This window comes from Oncorhynchus kisutch, linkage group LG11 (assembly GCF_002021735.2).
Source record: "Oncorhynchus kisutch isolate 150728-3 linkage group LG11, Okis_V2, whole genome shotgun sequence".
In the NCBI taxonomy this organism is placed as follows: domain Eukaryota; kingdom Metazoa; phylum Chordata; class Actinopteri; order Salmoniformes; family Salmonidae; genus Oncorhynchus; species Oncorhynchus kisutch.
Genome location: NC_034184.2, coordinates 41,648,466 through 41,670,747, shown reverse-complemented (window position 1 = coordinate 41,670,747; position 22,282 = coordinate 41,648,466). Strand labels below are relative to the sequence as shown.

The following is a 22,282-nucleotide window of genomic DNA, read 5'->3' as shown; positions in this document are numbered from 1 at the left end:
CCTGGATTAGGGCAGGGTTTGGCCGGCAGGGATTTCCTTGTCCCATTGTGCTCTAGCGACTCCTTGTGGCAGGCTGGGCGCCTTCAAGCTGACTTTGGTCGCCAGCTGGTCGGTGTTTCCTCCAACAAATTGGTGCAGCTGTGTGCGGCTGGGTTAAGTGAGCAGTGTGTCAAGAAGCAGTGTGGCTTGGCAGTGTTGTGTTTCAGAGGACGGATGGCTCTCGACCGTCGCCTCTCCCGAGTCCGTAGGGGAGTTGCATTGATTGGACAAGACCTAACAATTGGATATCACGAAATTGGGGATAAAAAAGGGTTTAAAAAATAACAAAAAAGATATTGGAAAGGAGCATCAAGCTCATACTGTGCACTTTCACCACCGTGAAGTTGATCACAATTTATTTAATCTGTAGCCTAGTAAACTGCAAGGTTTCCCAAGTCGTAGTGGGACGATCAAATCAAAGTTTGTCACGTGCGCCGAATACAACAGGTGTAGACCTTACAGTGAAATGCTTACTTACAGGCTCTAACCAATTGTGCGAAAAAAAGGTGTGTGTGTGTGTGTGTGTGTGTGTGTGTGTGTGTGTAGGTAAGTAAAGAAATAACACAGTAAACAGTAGCAAGGCTATATACAGACACCGGATAGTCAGGCTGATTGAGGTAGTATGTACATGTAGGTATGGTTAAAGTGACTATGCATATATGCTGAACAGAGAGTAGCAGTAGCGTAGAAAGAGGGGTTGGTGGGTGGTGGGACACAATGCAGATAGCCCGGTTAACCAATGTGCGGGAGCACTGGTTGGTTGGGCCAATTGAGGTAGTATGTACATGAATGTATATTTAAAGTGATTATGCATATATGATAAACAGAGTAGCAGCAGCATAAAAGAGGGGTTGGGGGGGACACACAATGCAAATAGTCCGGGTAACCATTTGGTTACCTATTCAGGATTCTTATGGCTTGGGGGTAAAAACTGTTGAAGCCTTTTTGTCCTAGACTTGGCACTCCGGTACCGCTTGCCATGCGGTAGTAGAGAGAACAGTCTATGACTGGGGTGGCTGGGGACTTTGACCATTTTTAGGGCCTTCCTCTGACACCGCCTGGTGAAGAGGTCCTGGATGGCAGGTAGCTTCGACCCAGTGATGTCCTGGGCCATACACACAACCCTCTGAAGTGCCTTGCGGTCGGAGGCCGAGCAATTGCTGTACCGGGCTGTGATGCAACCGGTCAGGATGCTCTCGATGTTGATACTTAAGTATATTTTAGCAATTACTTTTACTTTGATACTTAATTAAGTATATTTAAAACCAAATACTTTTAGACTTTTACTCAAGTAGTATTTTTCTGGCTGACTTTCACTTTTACATACCATTTTCTATTATGGTATGTTTATTTTTACTGAAATATGACAATTGGGTACTATTCCACAACTGACATGCCTTTAATTTTCCATGTGGACCAATTTATCGATGAATTCTGAAATGTTATACAACGATTGTTCCATAACGTTGTATTTTTAGGAAATCATTTTTGTTCTCGTAGAATGTTTCATTTTCATTCGTATTGTTATAGTGTTCTCTGAAGTTGTTTATATTCTTAGCTTTATCCTTTGAAAATAGACATGTAAAAATATTCTAGGGATGAGCATGCGCATCTTCAGTATGTACCCATTGCTCCTCTTTAATGCATTTAACTATATTCCACAAGTAAAAGCCCTGGGTAGCAAGGTGATACAATTCCAAGTCTGGAAGGTTAAAACCACCCTCAGACCAAGGAAGATGTAAAACGTTCCTTTGTATTATATACATTCTATTTTCCCATACAAAGAATATCTTCGGTGGGGTAATTGGTATTACCGAAGATAAATTAAAAAAATGTTAGCATCCATGCCATTTTAAAGAGGTTTATTCTACCTGTGAGATTTATGGGATGATTAGAAAATGCCATTCAAGACAGTCAAAAGCCTTTTTGTCATCAACAGCCATTATTGCTAAATCTTATTCTTGTTTTTTTGAGTATTGTATTAAACTGAAACATGTTCTTCTACTTGTTTGTAAGTGTTTATTTTTAATACACCTTGTTTGATTGATATGTATTAAGCCTGGTAAGACTACCATTCTATTACTCAATATTTTGTAAGTGTTTATTTTTAATACACCTTGTTTGATTGATATGTATTAAGCCTGGTAAGACTACCATTCTATTACTCAATATTTTGTAAGTGTTTATTTTTAATACACCTTGTTTGATTGATATGTATTAAGCCTGGTAAGACTACCATTCTATTACTCAATATTTTGTAAGTGTTTATTTTTAATACACCTTGTTTGATTGATATGTATTAAGCCTGGTAAGACTACCATTCTATTACTCAATATTTTGTAAGTGTTTATTTTTAATACACCTTGTTTGATTGATATGTATTAAGCCTGGTAAGACCATTCTATTACTCATAAGTTTTGTTATTATTTTATTGTTACAATTTAAGTTTTAAGATATCCTAATTCTGTTGATTTTGATATGCAAGACAAACAATTGACTACTTGTATTCCATATTTTAGCAATATCAGAGCTTGCAATTTTGGATTACATGAGCGTATGGCCCACCCCCCCATCCAGTCATGCATTATTCTGAACTACTTGAGTTAATTAACAGTCTATTGATGTGTCAAATCAAAGTAATAAAACACCAAATTCCCCCCAAAATGTGTTTAAGCTAGAGATATATATTTTTTTACATGTCTCAATCAACCACCTTACAGACATGGCTATGCTTTGTTATACCTTGGGTAGGGGTATCCCAAAAACTAAAGCACTTTTACGCAAACCAGATGGGATTGCGCATCACTGCATAATGCTGTGATAGTCATGCTGGTTAAGTGTGCCTTAAATTCCAAATAAATCACTGACAGTGTCACCAGCAAAGCACCCCACACCATCACACCTCCTCCTCCATGCTTCACGGTGGGAACCACTCATGAAGAAATCCTCCGTTCACCTACTCTGCGTCTCACAAAGATACGGCGATTGGAACCAAAAATCTTACATTTGGATTCATCAGACCAAAGGACAATGTCCATTGCTTGTGTTTCTTGGCCCAAGCAAGTCTCTTCTTATTATTAGTGTCCATTAGAAGTGGTTTCTTTGCAGGAATTTGATCATGAACGCCTGATTCACGCAGTCTCCTCTGAACTGTTGATGTTGAGATGTGTCTGTTACTTGATCTCTGTGAAGCATTTATTTGGGCTGCAATTTCTGAGGCTTGTAACTCTAATTAACTTATCCTCTGCAGCAGAGGTAACTCTGGGTCTTCCTTTCCTGTGGTGGGCCTCATGAGAGCCAGTTTCATCATAGCGCTTAATGGTTTTTGCAACTGCACTTGAAGAAACTTTCAAAGTTCCTGAAATGTTCTGGCTTTAGATGATTCTTATAGGCTAATTGACATCATTTGAGTCAATTGGAGGTGTACCTGTGGATGTATTTCAAGGCCTACCTTCAAACTCACTGCCTCTTTGCTTGACATCATGGGAAAATCAAAAGAAATCAGCCAGGACCTCATAAAAAAATAGTGGACCTCCACAAGTCTGGTTCATCCTTGGGAGCCATTTCCAAACGCCTGAAGGTACCATGTTCATCTGTACAAACAATAGTACGCAAGCATAAACACCATGGGATCATGCAGCCGTCATATCGCTTAGGAAGGAGACGTGTTTTGTCTCCTAGAGATGAATGTACTTTGGTGCAAATAGTGCAAATCAATCCCAGGACAACAGCAAAGGACCTTGTGAAGATGCTGGAGGAAACAGGTACAAAAGTATCTATATCCACAGTAAAACGAGTCCTATATCGACATAACCTGAAAGGCCGCTCAGCAAGGAAGAAGCCACTGCTCCAAACCCGCCATAAAAAAGCCAGACTACGGTTTGCAACTGCACATGGGGACAAAGATAGTACTTTTTGGAGAAATGTCCCATGGTCTGATGAAACAAAAATATAACTGTTTGACCATCGTTATGTTTGGAGGAAAAAGGGGGATGGATGTTTGCAAGCCGAAGGACACCATCCCAACCGTGAAGTACGGGGGTGGCAGCATCATGTTGTGAGGGTGCTTTGCTGCAGGAGGGACTGGTGCACTTCACAAAATAGATGGCATCATGAGGGAGGAATATAATGTGTATATATTGAAGCATCATCTGAAGACATCAGTCAGGAAGTTAAAGCTTGGTCGCAAATGGGTCTTCCAAATGGACAATGACCCCAAGCATACTTCCAAAATTGTGGCAAAATGGCTTAAGGACAACAAAGTCAAGGTATTGGAGTGGCCATCACAAAGCCCTGACCTCATTCCTATAGAAAACGTGTGGGCTGTCACGTCCGTTGTTAGAAGGAGACCAAGGTGCAGCATGGTAGGCGTACATTTTCCTTTATTAAATGAACACCGAACAAAAACAACAAAATACCAAAAGAACCGTGAAGCTAAATAATAGTGCTGACATGCAACTATCAATAGACAAGATCCCAATATCACAATGGGGAAATGGCTACCTAAATATGATCAGATAAACAGCTGCCTCTGATTGGGAACCAGATCAGGCCACCATAGAAATACAATTCACCTAGATGACCCACCCAAGTCACTATCAAGCCCCAACCAACATAGAGAATTAACAGCTGACTATGGTCAGGGCTTGACATGGGCAGAACATGAACAAGCGTTTGTGAGCATGGAGGCTTATCCACCTGACTGTTCACCAGCTCTGTCAGGAGGAATAGGCCAAAATTCACCCAACTTATTGTGGGAAGCTTGTGAAAGGCTACACGAAACGTTTGACCAAGTTAAACAATTTAAAGGCAATGCTACCAAATACTAATTGAGTAAACTTCTGACCCACTGGGAATGTGATGAAAGAAATAAAAGCTGAAATAAATTACTCTCTCTACTATTATTCTGACATTTCACATTCTTAAAATAAAGTGGTGATCCTAACTGACCTAAAACAGGGAATTTTTTACTAGGATTAAATGTCAGGAATTGTGAAAAACTGAGCTTAAATGTATTTGGCTAAGGTGTATGTAAACTTCCAACTTTGACTCTCTATATATATATATATATATATATATATATATATATTCAACTATATATATTTGAATATATATATACAGTTGAAGTCGGAAGTTTAAATACACCTTAGCCAAATACATTTAAACTATATATATATATATATATATATTTGTATTTGCTGAAGAAAAAAAATCCCGGAAATGTCCCAGAAAACATCCCATCTAGTTTCTCTCAAATTTTGTGCACAATTTTGTTTACATCCCTGTTAGTGAGCAATTTTTCTTTGCCAAGATATTCCATCCACCTGACAGGTGTGGCATATCAAGAAGCTGATTAAACAGCATGATCATCACAAAGGTGCACCTTGTGCTGGGGACAATAAAAGGCCTCCTTAAAATGTGCAGTTTTGTCACACAACACAATGCCACAAATGTCTCAAGTTTTGAGGGAGCATGCAATTGGCATGCTGACTGCAGGATTGTCCACCAGAGCTGTTGCCAGAGCATTGAATGTTCATTTCTCTACCATAAACTGCCTCCAACGTCGTTTTAGAGAATTTGGCAGTACGCCCAACCAGCCTCACAACTGCAGACCACATGTTACCACGCCAGCCTGGCGCCTGGCTCTCCAGTGGGTGCGCCTGGCTGCTATGTCGGTGGGCCTTATTGCACCCCTGCCTAGTCATATGAAATCCGTAGATTAAAGCCTAATTTATTTATTTATGTCGACTGATTTCCCTATATGGACTGTAACTCAGTAAAATCTTTGAAAATGTTGCATGTTGCGTTTACATTTTTGTTCAGTATTAAAAAAAAGAAGACCAAACATGACTACACATTTTTAATTAAAGCCACTGAACAACTGCTGATTACCATGGGATTAGTTATATTTACCTTTGAAGAGGAGTGTGCAGGCTTACAGTCCCTGGGGCCACAGGCAGGATGTGCTTACCATAAGATATTTCATTCTGTGATGTAACAGTGGTGTAATAGGGTGAGGTTAGAAAGAGGTGTAGCCACAATTATTGTCAGCACATGTCATACCACATCAAATAATAAGTGCTGTACATCACTAATGACAGGATCATAATCATGCATTAATAACAGCATCATCATGCACTAATAACAGAATCATCATCATCATGCACAAATAAAAGCATCATCATCATGCACTAATAACAGCATCATCATCATGCACTAATAACAGCATCATCATCATCATGCATTAATAACAGCAGCAGCCTCCAACCCTCGACTCAGCAAAAAGGATGCAGTCTATCACAGTGCCATCCGTTTTGTCACCAAAGCCCCATATACCACCCACCACTGCGACCAGTATGCTCTCATCAGTTGGCCCTCGCTACATATTCATCGCCAGGCCCACTGGCTCCAGGTCATCTATAAGTCTTTGCTAGGTAAAGCTCCGCCTTATCTCAGCTCACTGGTCACCATAACAACACCCACCCGTAGCACGCGCTCCAGCAGGTATATCTCACTGGTCATCCCCAAAGCAAACACCTCGTTTGGCCACCTTTCCTTACAGTTCTCTGCTGCCAGTGACCGGAACAAATTGCAAAAATCACTGAAGTTGGAGACTTATATCTCCCTGACTAACTTTAAGCATCAGCTATCTGAGCAGCTCACTGATTGCTGCCCATCCAACTACTACCTCATCCCCATATTGTTTTTATTTACTTTTTTGCTCTTTTTGCACACCAGTATTTCTACTTGCACATCATCATCTGCACATCTATCACTCCAGTGTTCATTTGCTAAATTCTAATTACTTTGCTACTTTGGCGTATTTATTGCCTTACCTCCTTACTCCATTTGCAAACACTGAATATAGATTTTTCTATTGTTAATAATAACAGCATCATCATCATCATCATCATGCACAAATAACAGCATAATCATCATTATGCACTAATAACAGCACCATCATCATCATCATGCACTAATAACAGCATCATCATCATTATCACTCTTTTCTCTGTATATATCAATGATGTCGCTCTTGCTGCGGGTGATTCCTTGATCCACCTCTACGCAGACGACACCATTCTGTATACATCTGGCCCTTCTTTGGACACTGTGTTAACAAACCTCCAAACAAGCTTCAATGCCATACAACACTCCTTCTGTGGCCCCCAAATGATCTTAAACGCTAGTGAAATTAAACGCATGCTCTTCAACCGATCGCTGCCCGCACCCGCCCACCCAACTCTCATCACTGGACGGTTCTGACTTAGAATATGTGCATGTCATCATGCACTAATAACATCATCATCATCATAATCATGCACTAATAACAAGATCATCATCAGCATGCACTAATAACAGCATCATCATCATGCACTAATAACAGCAGCAGCATCATCATCATCATCATGCACTAATAACAGCATCATCATCAGCATGCACTAATAACATCATCATCATCATGCACTAATAACAGCATCATCATCAGCATGCACTAATAACAGCATCATCATCAAGTACTAATAACAGCAGCATCATCATCATACACTAATTTATTTATTATTTATTTAACCAGGTAGGCAAGTTGAGAACAAGTTCTCATTTACAATTGCGACCTGGCCAAGATAAAGCAAAGCAGTTCGACAGATAAAACGACACAGAGTTACACATGGAGTAAAAACAAACATACAGTCAATAATGCAGTATAAACAAGTCTATATACAATGTGAGCAAATGAGGTGAGAAGGGAGGTAAAGGCAAAAAAGGCCATGATGGCAAAGTAAATACAATATAGCAAGTAAAATACTGGAATGGTAGTTTTGCAATGGAAGAATGTGCAAAGTAGAAATAAATTTAAAAAAAAAAAAAAAAAAAAAAAAAATAATAATAATAATAATGGGGTGCAAAGGCGCAAAATAAATAAATAAATTAAAATTAAATACAGTTGGGAAAGAGGTAGTTGTTTGGGCTAAATTATAGGTGGGCTATGTACAGGTGCAGTAATCTGTGAGCTGCTCTGACAGTTGGTGCTTAAAGCTAGTGAGGGAGATAAGTGTTTCCAGTTTCAGAGATTTTTGTAGTTCGTTCCAGTCATTGGCAGCAGAGAACTGGAAGGAGAGGCGGCCAAAGAAAGAATTGGTTTTGGGGGTGACTAATAATAATAATAATAATAATAATAACAACATCATCATCATCATGCACTGATAACAGCATCATCATCATCATGCACTAATAACAACATCATCATCATCATGCAGTAATAACAACATCATCATCATGCACTAATAACAGCATCATCATCATGCACTGATAACAGCATCATCATCATCATCATCATGCACTAATAACAGCATCATCATCATGCACTAATAACATCATAATCATCATCATGTACTAAAACAGCATCATCATGCACTAATAACAGCAGCAGCATCATCATCATGCACTAATAACAGCATCATCATCATCATGCACTAATAACATCATCATCATCATCATGCATTAATAACAGCATCATCATCATGCACTGATAACAGCATCATCATCATCATGCACTAATTACAACATCATCATCCACTAACAAGAGTATTATCATCATGCACTAATAACAGCAACATCATCATGCACTAATAATAGCATCATCAGGTGGTACTGATCCTCCTTCTCAATGGGACCCCCTCCACCCCAGTGGACTCAGGGCTTCAGCATGACTGGCATCTGACATAAACACCACGAGGGAGGCTGACTGTATCCTGACCCACTTGCCCCAGAACTGTTGGTGCACAGCTCTATTGGCCAATAAGCCTCACTGGGAGAGGGGAACATACTGTATCCCTAGAGTAACCTGCTTTTACACATCTTCAAAAGCAAAATGGGAGAGATGAAAGGGGCGATTCGGCATTTGGAAAAGCAACAAAGTGGTCACCCCACTCCACCAGCGAAGAGATGGTTCTGGAGAAATAAAACCCCTCTCAAATTCATAGACAGAGCTGTGAAGATGGATGTACCAATGGAGGTACCAATCCTGATTTGACGACTGTTTTTGACTGGGTGTCACACCCTGACCTTAGTATTCTTTGTTTTCCATGTTATTTTGGTTAGGTCAGGGTGTCACATGGGTGATGTATGTGTTTTTTGTCTTCTCTAGGGTTTCTTGTATTTATGGGGCCGTTTCCTTTCTAGGTATATTGTATGCCTATGGTTGCCTAGATTGGTTCTCAGTTAGAAGCAGCTGTCTATCGTTGTCTCTGATTGGGAACCATATTTAGGCAGCCATATTCTGTGGGTACTTTGTGGGTGATTGTTTCCGTGTCTGTTTCACCACACGGTACTGTTTCGGTTATTCAAGGTCCGTTTATTGTTTTGTAGAGTTTTGGTTTATTCATTAAAAACAACTATGGACACTTACCACGCTGCATTTTGGTCCGATCCCTGCTACACATCCTCTTCAGACGAAGAGGAGGAAATCAGCTGTGACACTGGGCTACTACAGATGACCTCTCTTTAACCTTCTTTATTTTACATGTGAACTTGCATTTATAGGGTTATTATTTACAATGAAAATAAACTTTATGATTGAGGGTCTTTCTTTCGTCTAACACCCTGCTTCATCCTCCACCTTGCCTCAACGTAGACAATGGCTGATTAGCTGTGGAGGAGAACTTCTCTTAAATAGGTATAAAGAACTGATTTCAAGGAAATAGTGTTACCCGTATAGACAAGGTAAAAGGACAGGGTCAGCATGGAGTCGAGCAAGAGAAGAAGGGCCCAGAGTGCAATCTGCAATGGCTCCCAAACGCCAATGTGGACCAACCAGTATTTACCAGGTGACCCTGGCATTTCAGGAGAGAAATGGCCCCCTTCAAGAAGATTACAGTTCAGCCTGAGAACCAACCCTCTCTATCATCCAGCTGACCCTAAATGAGTTATTCAAGGACACGTGGAGTTTTTCCGCCATAAAGTAGCTCAGGCACACTTCTACACGAGAGCAAGGTGGAGCAAAATCTTAATGAGGGAGGTCCTCCTCGAGTATCTAAACACGTTTCTAGATGTCTAGCCACAAGCTTGAGGACTATGGTAGGACTACGGTATTATGAGGACTATGGTAGGACTACGGTATTATGAGGACTATGGTAGGACTACGGTATTATGAGGACTACGGTAGAACTACGGTATTATAAGGACTATGGTAGGACTACGGTATTATGAGGACTACGGCAGGAGCTTTAGTGCATCAGATGTGCTCAAGACAATGCTGCCGATGGACCTGGAGGAAGGAGGAGAGCAGAGGTGTGAGGACAAGGAACTGCCAAAACTCTCCGAGCCAAATGTTGCAGTCATGCAAAAACTGCCATTCACACACGGACTGTTATCCGAGGTACCAGTCAGCTAGCGCTCAGTTACTTTTTCCTCCTATTGACCTTTTCCAAAATTCTCAAATTGGGGGTGCTTTAGTGGGTTTTTACAAAGGGAGGAAGCAGGATGTTGTTGTACATTCCTTATCACCCTTACTGGCCACAAGCAGAAGCTGAAAATCATTTGAACACTGACTTATGGTCAGTGAGTGTCTGGGAAGAACTCTTGGGTTTAGTTGTAACGTACAACTGCCTTAAATTAAAATGTTTAGTGCAAGGGATTAGAGCAGCATAGCAAAGTCACAAATAAACAGACGATCTTCATACTGTGCTCCTGTTTGGAGCAATTTATAACAACTTTATTGCAAAAATACAAGTTCCATCTGCTAGCACAGCATTTACAAACAAAGTCCAAAAATGGAAATCTGTCAACCCTTCCTTTATACTACTAAGAAAACCCATCGTCTTAAAATGTAAGGTCGAAGGCTATCATTATCTGTACACACAGTTACACTGTTCGGCTTTTGCAGTCTCTGTTGATTAGCATGTTAAAAAAATAAAATGGACACATCAGTTACCTTCTGTTCCACTGACAATCCACAAGGGGGAAGTGTTGCTTAATGTACACAAATGAAGGATTCATTCCTTTTCATTAAAATGAGTCTCACTAAAGTGGCACTCTTTGGTTAAGTGTTTAACATTTCAGTTTCAGAGACTTGTTTGCCCTAAAGAAGAACAACACCACTCACACCTGATGGATTGCACAGCAGTTGTGCATCCTAAATTCTGCATTAACTATATGATTTTAGCTGTTTTTTTTATTTATCTTAAGACACTCAAAACCTTTCGTCCATAAGCTCCATTCTGTTCATATTCCCTCAGTCATATCTACAGTGTAGAAAAATAAGTGTAAAAATATTCCAAAACAAATCAGCAATATCGTAGAGAGCCACAAAACATAATTGAGTGATTTCCTTCATTTCAGATTGTAGATAACCTAAGTGTATTTTCTAAGGCTGTAGCTTTCTTTTCCTCACAATTCAAAAAAAGCAACTTCACTCTAATTGGGACTCTAATGATCCGCAAGTTTACATCATCAGATCTAAAAATCTGCCTCAAAAAACGAGGCAAAGTTGGCTTTTGTTGTATTCCAGAGTTATAAATCAGCATCTTAGTAATGTCTGGGTTGAGATTTGAATTAGGAACATTAAACTCACCATCTCCAGCCATCGTGCATCACAAAAATAAAAGATCAAGAAAAATGGCTCTAGCATCAAGATTCAACTCGGGAGATTTGTTAAAAGCCATTGAATTGACCGTTTTAGAATCAGTTCCTATTTTGTTCTCTGTAAAATATCCTAAAATATAGATGTGTACACTGTCATTACGTTTTCTCTAAGAGCGTAAACCTCTGCACTGTACCTCCTTAGCACTCAGGATCCCCATCGAACTTACACAAGTACAAAAATAGGCTAACATTGAGTCTCCCGTAACAACGGGAGAAATGGCAATGGAATTAAAACAGTAACCGATACAATTATCTTAACACTTCTGAAGTGCACTAAACGTGTGTTAAACGCAGTTAAGTAAATTCACTGCACTAAATCTCATATATACTTAATATATTGTACACTAAGCTCCGGGGTGACTCCCTCAGTCATAGATCTGCTGAACAACCATGCATAGCTGCAGGGCTGTGAAAAGCCTCAAGAGAAACGTCTAGGGTCTTTAGCCCACACACAGGCCCATTCTGCAAGAGGGCTCTAGTCACCAGACAGTGCTAGCTAGTTGAGAGAATGTAAAGTACAGCAGGTCTATGGCAGAGTATATACAGGCTAGGCCTGTAGATTAGTTTGATCATCAAGACACTACTTAACCAGAGCGCGCAAAAATGATAAATAGAGTAATACAGTAAGTAAATAGCATCAGTATCCATTGAGGAGAGGGTGTTGTCTCTTTCTGTGCAGACAGAGATGGGTTGCTGTGAGAAAGCAGCCTTATGACACATCCATTTCACTCTCACACCTGTTAAAGGAGTTTTCATGACTGACAATAAAACGTGTACAACTTCCAACTGTACCTCTCACTCCGCCTTGGCCCTCATCCCCACCATGTAACTCAACTTCCATCTTCATTCTCCCGTCTGTAACAGGCTTCCTCAAACAATGGGTTCATTTGTGACCCCTGGGAACATCAGTGTAACCCTAAACTCCAGCTGTGTTGGGTGCCGATGTGTTTATGGGGTGTCCTAACCTCCCAGAAGCACAGTGCCTTAATGGCCATGTACTCTTATAATCTCCACCGGCACAGCCAGAAGAGGATTGGCCACCCCTCAGAGCCTGGTTCCACTTAAGTTCTTCCTAGGTTCCTACCTCTCTAGGGAGTTTTTCTTTCCTTCTCACAACGTGCTTCTACATCTGCATTGCTTGCTCTTTGGGGTATTAGGCTGGGTTTCTGTACAGCACTTTGTGACACTCTGCTGATGTAAAAAGGGCTTTATAAATACACTTGATTGACTGATTGAGTGCCTCTTGCCATCCACCTCAGTGGACACTACACAGCCCCACTTCTACCCAGCCTGGACTCTGTGACCTTCCAATGCTGGATCACATCATTTTTAAATAACCTTAGATGACGAGCAGCCATAAAGACTAAATATAAACTCTATAGAAATATACCAGGTTAATGACCAGATATAGTGGTTGGACTGTCTAGTTAAAGAGGGTTGGGTTGGGATGGGGGCTGGGGTTATACTATAGACATCAATTGATGGGAAACTAAAGGGCCACAATCTGCTAGAACAATGTGTCCCAAGATTGCTGTGAGCCTCCTTAACTGCATTCTACAACAGCAGAGTCTGACATCTATAGCCCAATGGGGAACAGAGAGAGAAAGAGGGTGTGTGTGTGTTGGGAGTAAACTGGGTCCATTTGCAAGGTGACGGTGAGCTGGATCACCTGGCAGGCCAGAAACGGGCCATGTAAACCCCACAGGACTGGCAGTAGTGACGGGATGGCTCGGTGGGCAGCTGTTGGCACAGGGAACAGAGCTGGGCACTACCGGGGCCACGGGACGATGCCATCATACGGGGGTGGTCATGCCTCTGGGTGGGCTGATGGAGGGGGTGGGCATGCCGCATGGGCATGGACAGCGGTACAATCCTGTAGTCGGGGGTCCTCCAGTCATCATCCGGGGGTATGTCCAGGCGGAGGGGCTGGTTGGAGGTCTCGCTGGAAAGCCGGTGGTGGACTGGGTGGTGTTGTGGTTGTAGACGGGAAGGTAGGGTTCCATTGGTCCTGCTGGATTGAGGAGGCTGCCTGTAGCCATTGATGGCGCCACTAGGGGGGGCAGAGCGGCGGGGGTGGGAGAGGGTGGCATAGCCCATGTCTGGGCGGCTGTAGTACCCAGGTCCCGGGTTGGGTCCTTCCCTGGGCCGGGGGAGAGAGGAGGACCAGGAAGGAGGTGTCCTGGGAGGTGCCCGCGGCAGCGTGCCGTAGCTCAGTGCAACACTGTGGTAGTTTTCACGGGAGAAAGCTTCACCCCGGTCAAACACAGCCAGAAACTGGTTTCCCTTCTGGTGATCTCCTGTGGGGGCAGAAAATCGTTAGAAGGGGACGACCACAGAAGAGGCACACCGAGAAACTCACTGGACAATCAAAGTTCTGCTAATGTGTTCTTATCCCCCGTCGCATAGTTTTGTGCCATATTCTACTGTTCTACCCCCTACAAAACAAATATACTTCATTATTGCTAATGGCACATAAACCCAGTAGTATGACCAGACATACAGAGACAACGGGAGGTAGAACAGTCAAAATGACTGTTATGTGATCCACTTCCCATGGCTGGTAGGGCCAGCATGGTACTGTATTTAATGGTCTGATGACTGGAGGTGGTGGAGGTCAAGGAGGCTGATGGTTACCTGAGCGTCCCAGATAGGGCCCCGCGGAGGGGGGCCGTGCTGCCTGCTGAAGGGGGTGCTGGGGCAGTGCTGGGGGGCTGTAGTGGTGGTGGTTGTTGTGGAGGTATTGGTGTTGGGGTTCGGGTGGAGAGAGGTGGGTGGAGGAGGGAGGGGGGTGCAGGGAGGACGTGCTAGGATGACGTGCGGGGACTCGGGAGTCCGCATGCTTTGGCATCCTGGTAACTGGGGGCTCCTTTTTATTATGTAAAAGTCCAGGGTGAGAGTGAGAGAGAGAGAGAGAGAGAGAGAGAGAGAGAGAGAGAGAGAGAGAGAGAGAGAGAGAGAGAGAGAGAGAGAGAGAGAGAGATCCACCACAAGGTGAGAATACCCAGCAGTTGTGAGGCAGGAGGGAGATGGGGATAAGAGGAAGACAGATGAGTTAAAACAGGTTGACAAGGGACCGCTGACCCACACTTCAGTGAAAACAACAAAAAAACAATAGTCAGGAGTTCAATGGCAGTACAAACCTCACCATCTATTCATATAATGCAACAGTGCCATGTCTAGTGCTGTTTTTTGTTCTTCAGCCAAAGAATGTAAGCTGAACACAAGGTTAAAAGCTTATTGGATTAACTAAATTAACAAAATCCGCTTCGAGCATTTTGCAGAGTGAAGATCACGCCACTAGGGGCTCTATCACAGCACAACATGGCAGTTGCATTATGTGAACACCAGATGGCATTATGACATTATGGAACCATCACATTCACTGGGAGGGAGGTGTGATGATGATGATGAGGTACATTGATGGTACATGACATGATGATGTAATGATGTGCTCACCCAAGGTAACACAGACAGCACTGAGTGGGATTGACAGCTGTGGCCTTTCCCAGTCAGGAACTGAGGCTCACGTGTGAGGCTCTGTGTTTGTGTGTATGACATATGCACACTGTGTGTGTGTGTCTGTGTGAGAGAGAGAGAGAGAGAGAGAGAGAGAGAGAGTGTGTGTATGTGTGACTCACAAAGCTGCGGGAGGGGGTGAGGAGTTCGGGTCGGCCCCCTATGACGGTGCCACTCAGACTGCGGGCAATGCGGCGGAGGTTCTCAGCACTGTAGTTCTTGTCATCTCCCAGTGGTCGCTCACATGACCCAGGCTACAGGGACACAATAAACACATTGTGTCAAACACACTCCTACACACACACATGCACAACAGGGCTCAACATTCAGGGCTGCCCGCTGGCCTGGCATGTTCTGCCGACCTCACCGGGCCAGTTAATCAAGCTTTCATATGGCTCGCTTGGGCCAGTACATTTTCAAACTACAAAACAGACAAATAATATTGTATATTTCATCCTTGACAATCTTCCCGACGTCAGACACTCCACACTTGCTTTCAATCAGCATTCGGTTTCCAGGCATGAATGTCAAACTCTCCCTCTCGAGTGACCTAGGCTACGTCCAGGCTACTCGAGCCAGACCAATTTCAGCAGAGGCAGGAAGCCCGTCAATTCAGTCCTTAACCTGCTTTTCAGTCTTTGATAATATAAGGCATCCCACACAGCGATGTCACTATTAGCAAAGAAAGGTTTACGTTGGCCTAGGACTACACTATGGAGCTGCTTGTCATGGCATGACAATTATTTACACAGCTCACTTGTTGGCTAGATACAGGAAGAAATAACAGTGTATTAGGCATAAATAAATAACATATAGGTGTGGGTTCAAAACATTCAAATTTGTGTCAAACAGCATGATTTTTATTTGGTACATGAAAATGTGCGCGAAAAAGTACAATTTGTGTGCACGATCACGCACTGATTTTTGTCCATTTGTTGGAAACACACCACTAGCTTTAGGTTTCCATACAATTTGAGACAGATTTTCATCTACAGACACACACACACAGTGTGCATAAACACTATCCACATTTTCCCACCAGAGATGTTTTCATCAAACTGACTTATTGTGGATCAAATTCTGTGCGTAATGATGTAGTGCACATCAAAATAACTTTTGCGGTTAAATTTCTATGTTCTGAATGAAAAACACAACTTAAAATGGGTTTCCATCACATTTTCTACGCTACTGATGGTTTGTCACAAGAACTGCTGTGTTATCGGTGGCGTGTATTCATAGATACCAAAAAGTTGACCAATAAAAAAATACATAAACATAAAATAACGGATATTTTGTCTCTCTGTGTTTCATAATTTTCCTTCAATTCGCAAGAGGCTGAATGTATCTCACCGGAGAAAGCATCTAAGCCAGTGAAACAGCGTCCCTCTGTCTTTCTATGTGTAGGCCATCTATCTGATGTTGTATGTTCCAAACGAGTATGACATTGTTGTCGCCCGTAGCATTGAATGGAATGCAAGGGAAACCGGCGAGCATTTGGACTCCCTTGATAAAAAAGTATTCCAAATTTGCCCATCAGCGTTGAGCTAAACTGAGCGAGCTCAACTAAATGATCCTGACGCAGCAAAAAAAGTGTCAAGGGAAGCCAGCGTGGATTTTGAAGTCACTCCTATAATATCGCATTGAGAGCATACATCATTGACAGAAACAACTTGAATTGTTGCATCTCATTGTGTTGTCCTCTGGTGTCTAGCTAGCTAGCTAGTTATCCCTTTCCTAAATTAGCCATGGATGGGGATAGGGATTTGGACTTGTGGTTTTACTTAATTCTCCAAAATGCATTACTTAACTTCTCTAGGATAGGGGGCAGCATTTGGAATTTTGGATGAAAAGCATGCCAAAATTCAACTGCCTGCTACTCATCTCCAGAAGATAAGATATGCATATTACTAGTATATTTGGATAGAAAACACTCTGAAGTTTCTAAAACTGTTTGAATCATGTCTGTGAGTATAACAGAACTTATGTAGCAGGCGAAACCCTGAGGACAAACCATTCAGATTTTTTTTTTGAGGTCACTCTCTTTTCAATGAGATTTCATTGGGAATCCAGATTTCTAAGGGACTTGCTTGCAGTTCCTACCGCTTCCACTGGATGTCACCAGTCTTTAGAAATTGGTTGAGGTTTTTCCCTTGTGAAATGAACAAGTAGCCCTGTTCAAAACGAGGGTCACTTCATGTGTACTGTTTGATAGAGGCGCATGACCAGAAAGCTTCCTGTATTGAACACAGATCATCCCGTCTTCAATTTTATCGATTATTTACTTTAAAAAATACCTAAAGTTTTATTACAAAAGTAGTTTGAAATGTTTTGTCAAAGTTTACAGGTAACTTTTGAGATATTTTGTAGTCACGTTGTGCAAGTTGGAACCAGCGTTTTTCTGGATCAAACGCGCCAAATAAATTGACATTTTGGATATATATGGACAGAATTAATCGAACAAAAAGGACCATTTGTGATGTTTATGGGACATATTGGAGTGCCAACAGAAGAAGCTCGTCAAAAGTAAGGCGTGATTTATATTTCTGCGTTTTGTGTCGTGCCTGCAGGGTTGAAATATGTTTTCTCTCTTTTGTTTACAGAGGTGCTATCCTCAGATAATAGCATTGTTTGCTTTCGCTGAAAAGCCTTTTTGAAATCTGACATGTTGACTGGATTCACAATACGTGTAGCTTTAATTTGGTATCTTACATGTGTGATTTCATGAAAGTTTGATTTTTATAGGAATTTATTTGAATTTGGCGCTCTGTATTTTCTCTGGCTTTTGGCTAAGTGGGACGCTACTGTCCCACATATCCCAGAGAGGTTAATTCTCCATAATACATGAATTCTCCATTAATTAATACATTGCTGTGGCCCTGGTCTGAGAGGATGGAAGTTCAATATGTAGAATGCTAATGTTAACTAGCTAACATTGCCCATGAATGGAAGTTAGGCTAGTGAGCAAGTATTTTAGCCAGTTAGCATAGGACAACAAAAAAATAAAACGTGTACTGTATGACAGAGTGATAGACTGTTTCGTCAACATGAAAGAGAGGAGGATGGCATTGGCGTTTCTCTACATGTAGGGTGAGTCAACATAAGTTTCTACTTGCACAAACGTGCAAACACACACACACAAATCAGAAGCATGGACAACCACATTATATTTAGCTTACGTTGATTGGGCTCAATTGTTTTTGGTATCTTTTAGTTGTCAATGTAATAGACTAAGCAGAGGTGATTTGATGATGTTGAAATGTTGAAGTTGAAATGGTGCTGGAATAGTTGAGACAGACCATTATTTATTGGTGATCCTGTCACTGTTAACATGCCCAATTGTGACCACAATGTACCGAAATCATGAATTTCTCCAAATGCATACTGAGAATCAGTATATATTGTTACATTTTCTCCTTCCGTCAACCTACAAGCCTCGGCCAATGCATGTAACTCCGCCTCCTGGGCTGACACCGAGGCTGACAGTGGGCCAGCCTTCGCTATTCCTCTGTCATCACACACAGCGTACCCCATTACTCCCTTCCCTTCTGTGGTCATGCAACTAGAGCCATCTGGATACAATACTTTTCCCCATTCCAATGCTGTCTCTTGCAAATCAGGCCTAGGTTTTGGAGTAATCTGATCTGGGATACATGTGTGCTATTCACCCTCCTCAGGCAACGGCATTAACGACGCAGGATTCAAAGCACCAATCTTATGAAATTGTAGATGTTCCCCAGTTAACGTTAACTCCCATTTTGTCCATCTCGGCCAATGCATGTAACTCCGCCCCCTGGGCTGACACCGAGGCTGACAGTGGGCCAGCCTTCGCTATTCCTCTGTCATCACACACAGCGTACCCCATTACTCTCTTCCCTTCTGTGGTCATGTAACTAGAGCCATCTGGATACAATACTTTTCCCCATTCCAATGCTGTCTCTTGCAAATCAGGCCTAGGTTTTGGAGTAATCTGATCTGGGATACATGTGTGCTATTCACCCTCCTCAGGCAACGGCATTAACGACGCAGGATTCAAAGCACCAATCTTATGAAATTGTAGATGTTCCCCAGTTAACGTTAACTCCCATTTTGTCCATCTCGGCCAATGCATGTAACTCCGCCCCCTGGGCTGACACCGAGGCTGACAGTGGGCCAGCCTTCGCTATTCCTCTGTCATCACACACAGCGTACCCCATTACTCTCTTCCCTTCTGTGGTCATGTAACTAGAGCCATCTGGATACAATACTTTTCCCCATTCCAATGCTGTCTCTTGCAAATCAGACCTAGGTTTTGGAGTAATCTGATCTGGGATACATGTGTGCTATTCACCCTCCTCAGGCAACGGCATTAACGACGCAGGATTCAAAGCACCAATCTTATGAAATTGTAGATGTTCCCCAGTTAACGTTAACTCCCATTTTGTCCATCTCGGCCAATGCATGTAACTCCGCCCCCTGGGCTGACACCGAGGCTGACAGTGGGCCAGCCTTCGCTATTCCTCTGTCATCACACACAGCGTACCCCATTACTCTCTTCCCTTCTGTGGTCATGTAACTAGAGCCATCTGGATACAATACTTTTCCCCATTCCAATGCTGTCTCTTGCAAATCAGGCCTAGGTTTTGGAGTAATCTGATCTGGGATACATGTGTGCTATTCACCCTCCTCAGGCAACGGCATTAACGACGCAGGATTCAAAGCACCAATCTTATGAAATTGTAGATGTTCCCCAGTTAACGTTAACTCCCATTTTGTCCATCTGTGGTTCTAAATAAATAGTTGTTGCAAAAAAAATCCTGTTTTTGCTTTGTCATTATGGGGTATTGTGTGAAGATTGATGAGGGGGAAAAAACAATTTAATCAATTTTAGAATAAGGCTGGAACGTAACAAAATGTGGAAAAAGTCAAGGGGTCTGAATACTTTCCGAAGGCACTGTACACTATTTATGATGGTGTATATCAACATCATCATCCCGGACACCCTAGACCCACTCCAATTCGTATACCACCCCAACAGATCCACAGATGACGCAATCTCAATCGCACTCCACACTGCCCCTTCCCACCTGGACGAAAGGAACACCTATGTGAGAATGCTGTTCATTGACTAGAGCTCAGCGTTCAACACCATAGTGCCCATTAAGTTCATCACTAAGCTAAGGACCCTGGGACTAAACACCTCTCTCTGCAACTGAATACTGGAATTCCTGACGGGCCGCCCACAGGTGGTTATGGTAGGCAACAACACATCTGCCACGCTGATCCTCAACACGGGGGCTCCTCAAGGGTGCGTGCTTATTCCTCGCCTTTACTCCCTGTTCACCCACGGCTGCTTGGCCAAGCACGACTCCATAAAGTTTGCTGACGACACAACGGTGGTAGGCCTGATCACCGACAACGATGAGACAGCCTATAGGGAGGAGGTCAGAGACCTGGCAGTGTTGTGCCAGGACAATAACCTCTCCCTCAACATGAGCAAGACAAAGGAGATCATTGTGGACTACAGGAAAAGGAGGGCCAAACATGCCCCCATTCATATCGATGGGGCTGTAGTGGAGTGGGTCGAGTTTCAAGTTCCTTGGTATTTTTTAAATATTTATTTATTTATTACCTTTATTTAACTAGGCAAGTCAGTTAAGAACAAATTCTTATTTTCAATGACGGCCTAGGAACAGTGGATTAACTGCCTGTTCAGGGGCAGAATGACAGATTTGTACATTGTCAGCTCGGGATTTGCAACCTTTCGGTTACTAGTCCAATGCTCTAACCACTAGGCTACCCTCCTGCCCCAGGTATCCACATCACAACAAACTATCATGGTCCAAACACACCAAGAAAGTCGTTTAGAGGGCACGACAATGCCTTTTCCCCCCCAGGACACTGAAAAGATTTGTCATGGGTCCCAAGATGGAGAGCATCCTGACCGATTGCATCACCGCCTGGTATAACTGCTCGGCATCCGACCGTAAGGCACTACAGAGGGTAGTGCGTACAGCCCAGTAAATCACTATGGCCAAGCTTCCATTCAGGACCTATATACTAGTCTCAGAGGAAGGACCCAAAAATTGTCAAAGACTCCAGTCATAGACTGTTCTCTCTGCTACCATGCGGCAAGCGGTACCAAAGCACCAAGTCTAGGTCCAAAAGGCTCCTCAACAGCTTCTACCCCCAAGCCATAAGACTGCTGAACAATTAATCAAATTGCCACCCACACTATTTACATTGACCCCCCCTGTTTTACACCGCTGCTACTAGCTGTTTATTATCTATGCATAGTCCCTTTACCCCTACCTACATGTACAAATGACCTCGACTAACCTGTACCCCCGCACATTGACTTGGTATCGGTAACCCCTGTATATAGCCTCGCTATTGTTATTTTATTGTGTAACATTTTATTATATTTTTTACTTTGTTTATTTTGTAAATATTTTCTTGTAAACTCTATTTCTTGGACCGCATCCAATCAAAACAGTTATGAATATCCGTTTTTGTTATGCTGCATCACCACACCAATACAATATGGGCCAGTGGTTACAATGTTGGAGCCAGTAACTTTGAAAAGCCATTGACCCGGTGTGCCACTGGTAAATTTGCCTGAATGTCAAGCCCTGCAAAAAAACATGCATGTACAGACACAGGGACTGACGCAAACACACGCCAGTCCGCCCACACACGTCACTCAGATACAACCTTCACACATCAGCACCAAATCACCAAGGAGCCTCAACACACACAGCTTGGAACATGCATCACCACACCCAGCCCTGAAACTCACAATCAGCCACATGTAGGACAATGAACACACACACACACACACCCTGTGGATGCCAACCTTGTTGTGTTGTGTGGGGCTGCTGGTGTAGCCTGGCGTTCTGTAAGCATATCTCTCTAACTCGGCTGTGGGAGTCTTGGAGCGGCCAGGTGCAGTCAGCCCAGACAACAGCTTTCTAGCCGCTGCAGATACAACACAGAGACACAGTATTAGTCATGGACAGGTCTCACCCACTTACATTTTTATCCCTCATCATATCGAGCTTGTTTTTATTTTTTACAGTTGTACCATACATCACTGGTCAGTGAGTAT

At 42.6% G+C, this 22,282-nt stretch overlaps 1 protein-coding gene across 2 annotated transcripts in view; it reads right to left on the bottom strand.

The window, feature by feature from the left end:
- Positions 1-10,714: 10,714 nt before the first annotated feature.
- Positions 10,715-22,282, bottom strand: part of LOC109898841 (inactive ubiquitin carboxyl-terminal hydrolase 54) — a 63,848-nt gene continuing 52,280 nt past the window's right edge. Inside the window, exons 18-21 of one of the 2 annotated variants that reach the window (XM_031835802.1) lie at positions 22,031-22,152; positions 15,321-15,452; positions 14,317-14,548; positions 10,715-13,979 (exon numbers count right to left, since the gene is read on the bottom strand). In XM_031835802.1, the coding sequence (XP_031691662.1) occupies positions 13,348-13,979; positions 14,317-14,548; positions 15,321-15,452; positions 22,031-22,152 (1,118 nt within the window). In that variant the 3' untranslated portion in view covers positions 10,715-13,347. The remainder of the gene's footprint in view (positions 13,980-14,316; positions 14,549-15,320; positions 15,453-22,030; positions 22,153-22,282) is intronic. The other variant, XM_031835803.1, reaches the window with a different exon arrangement.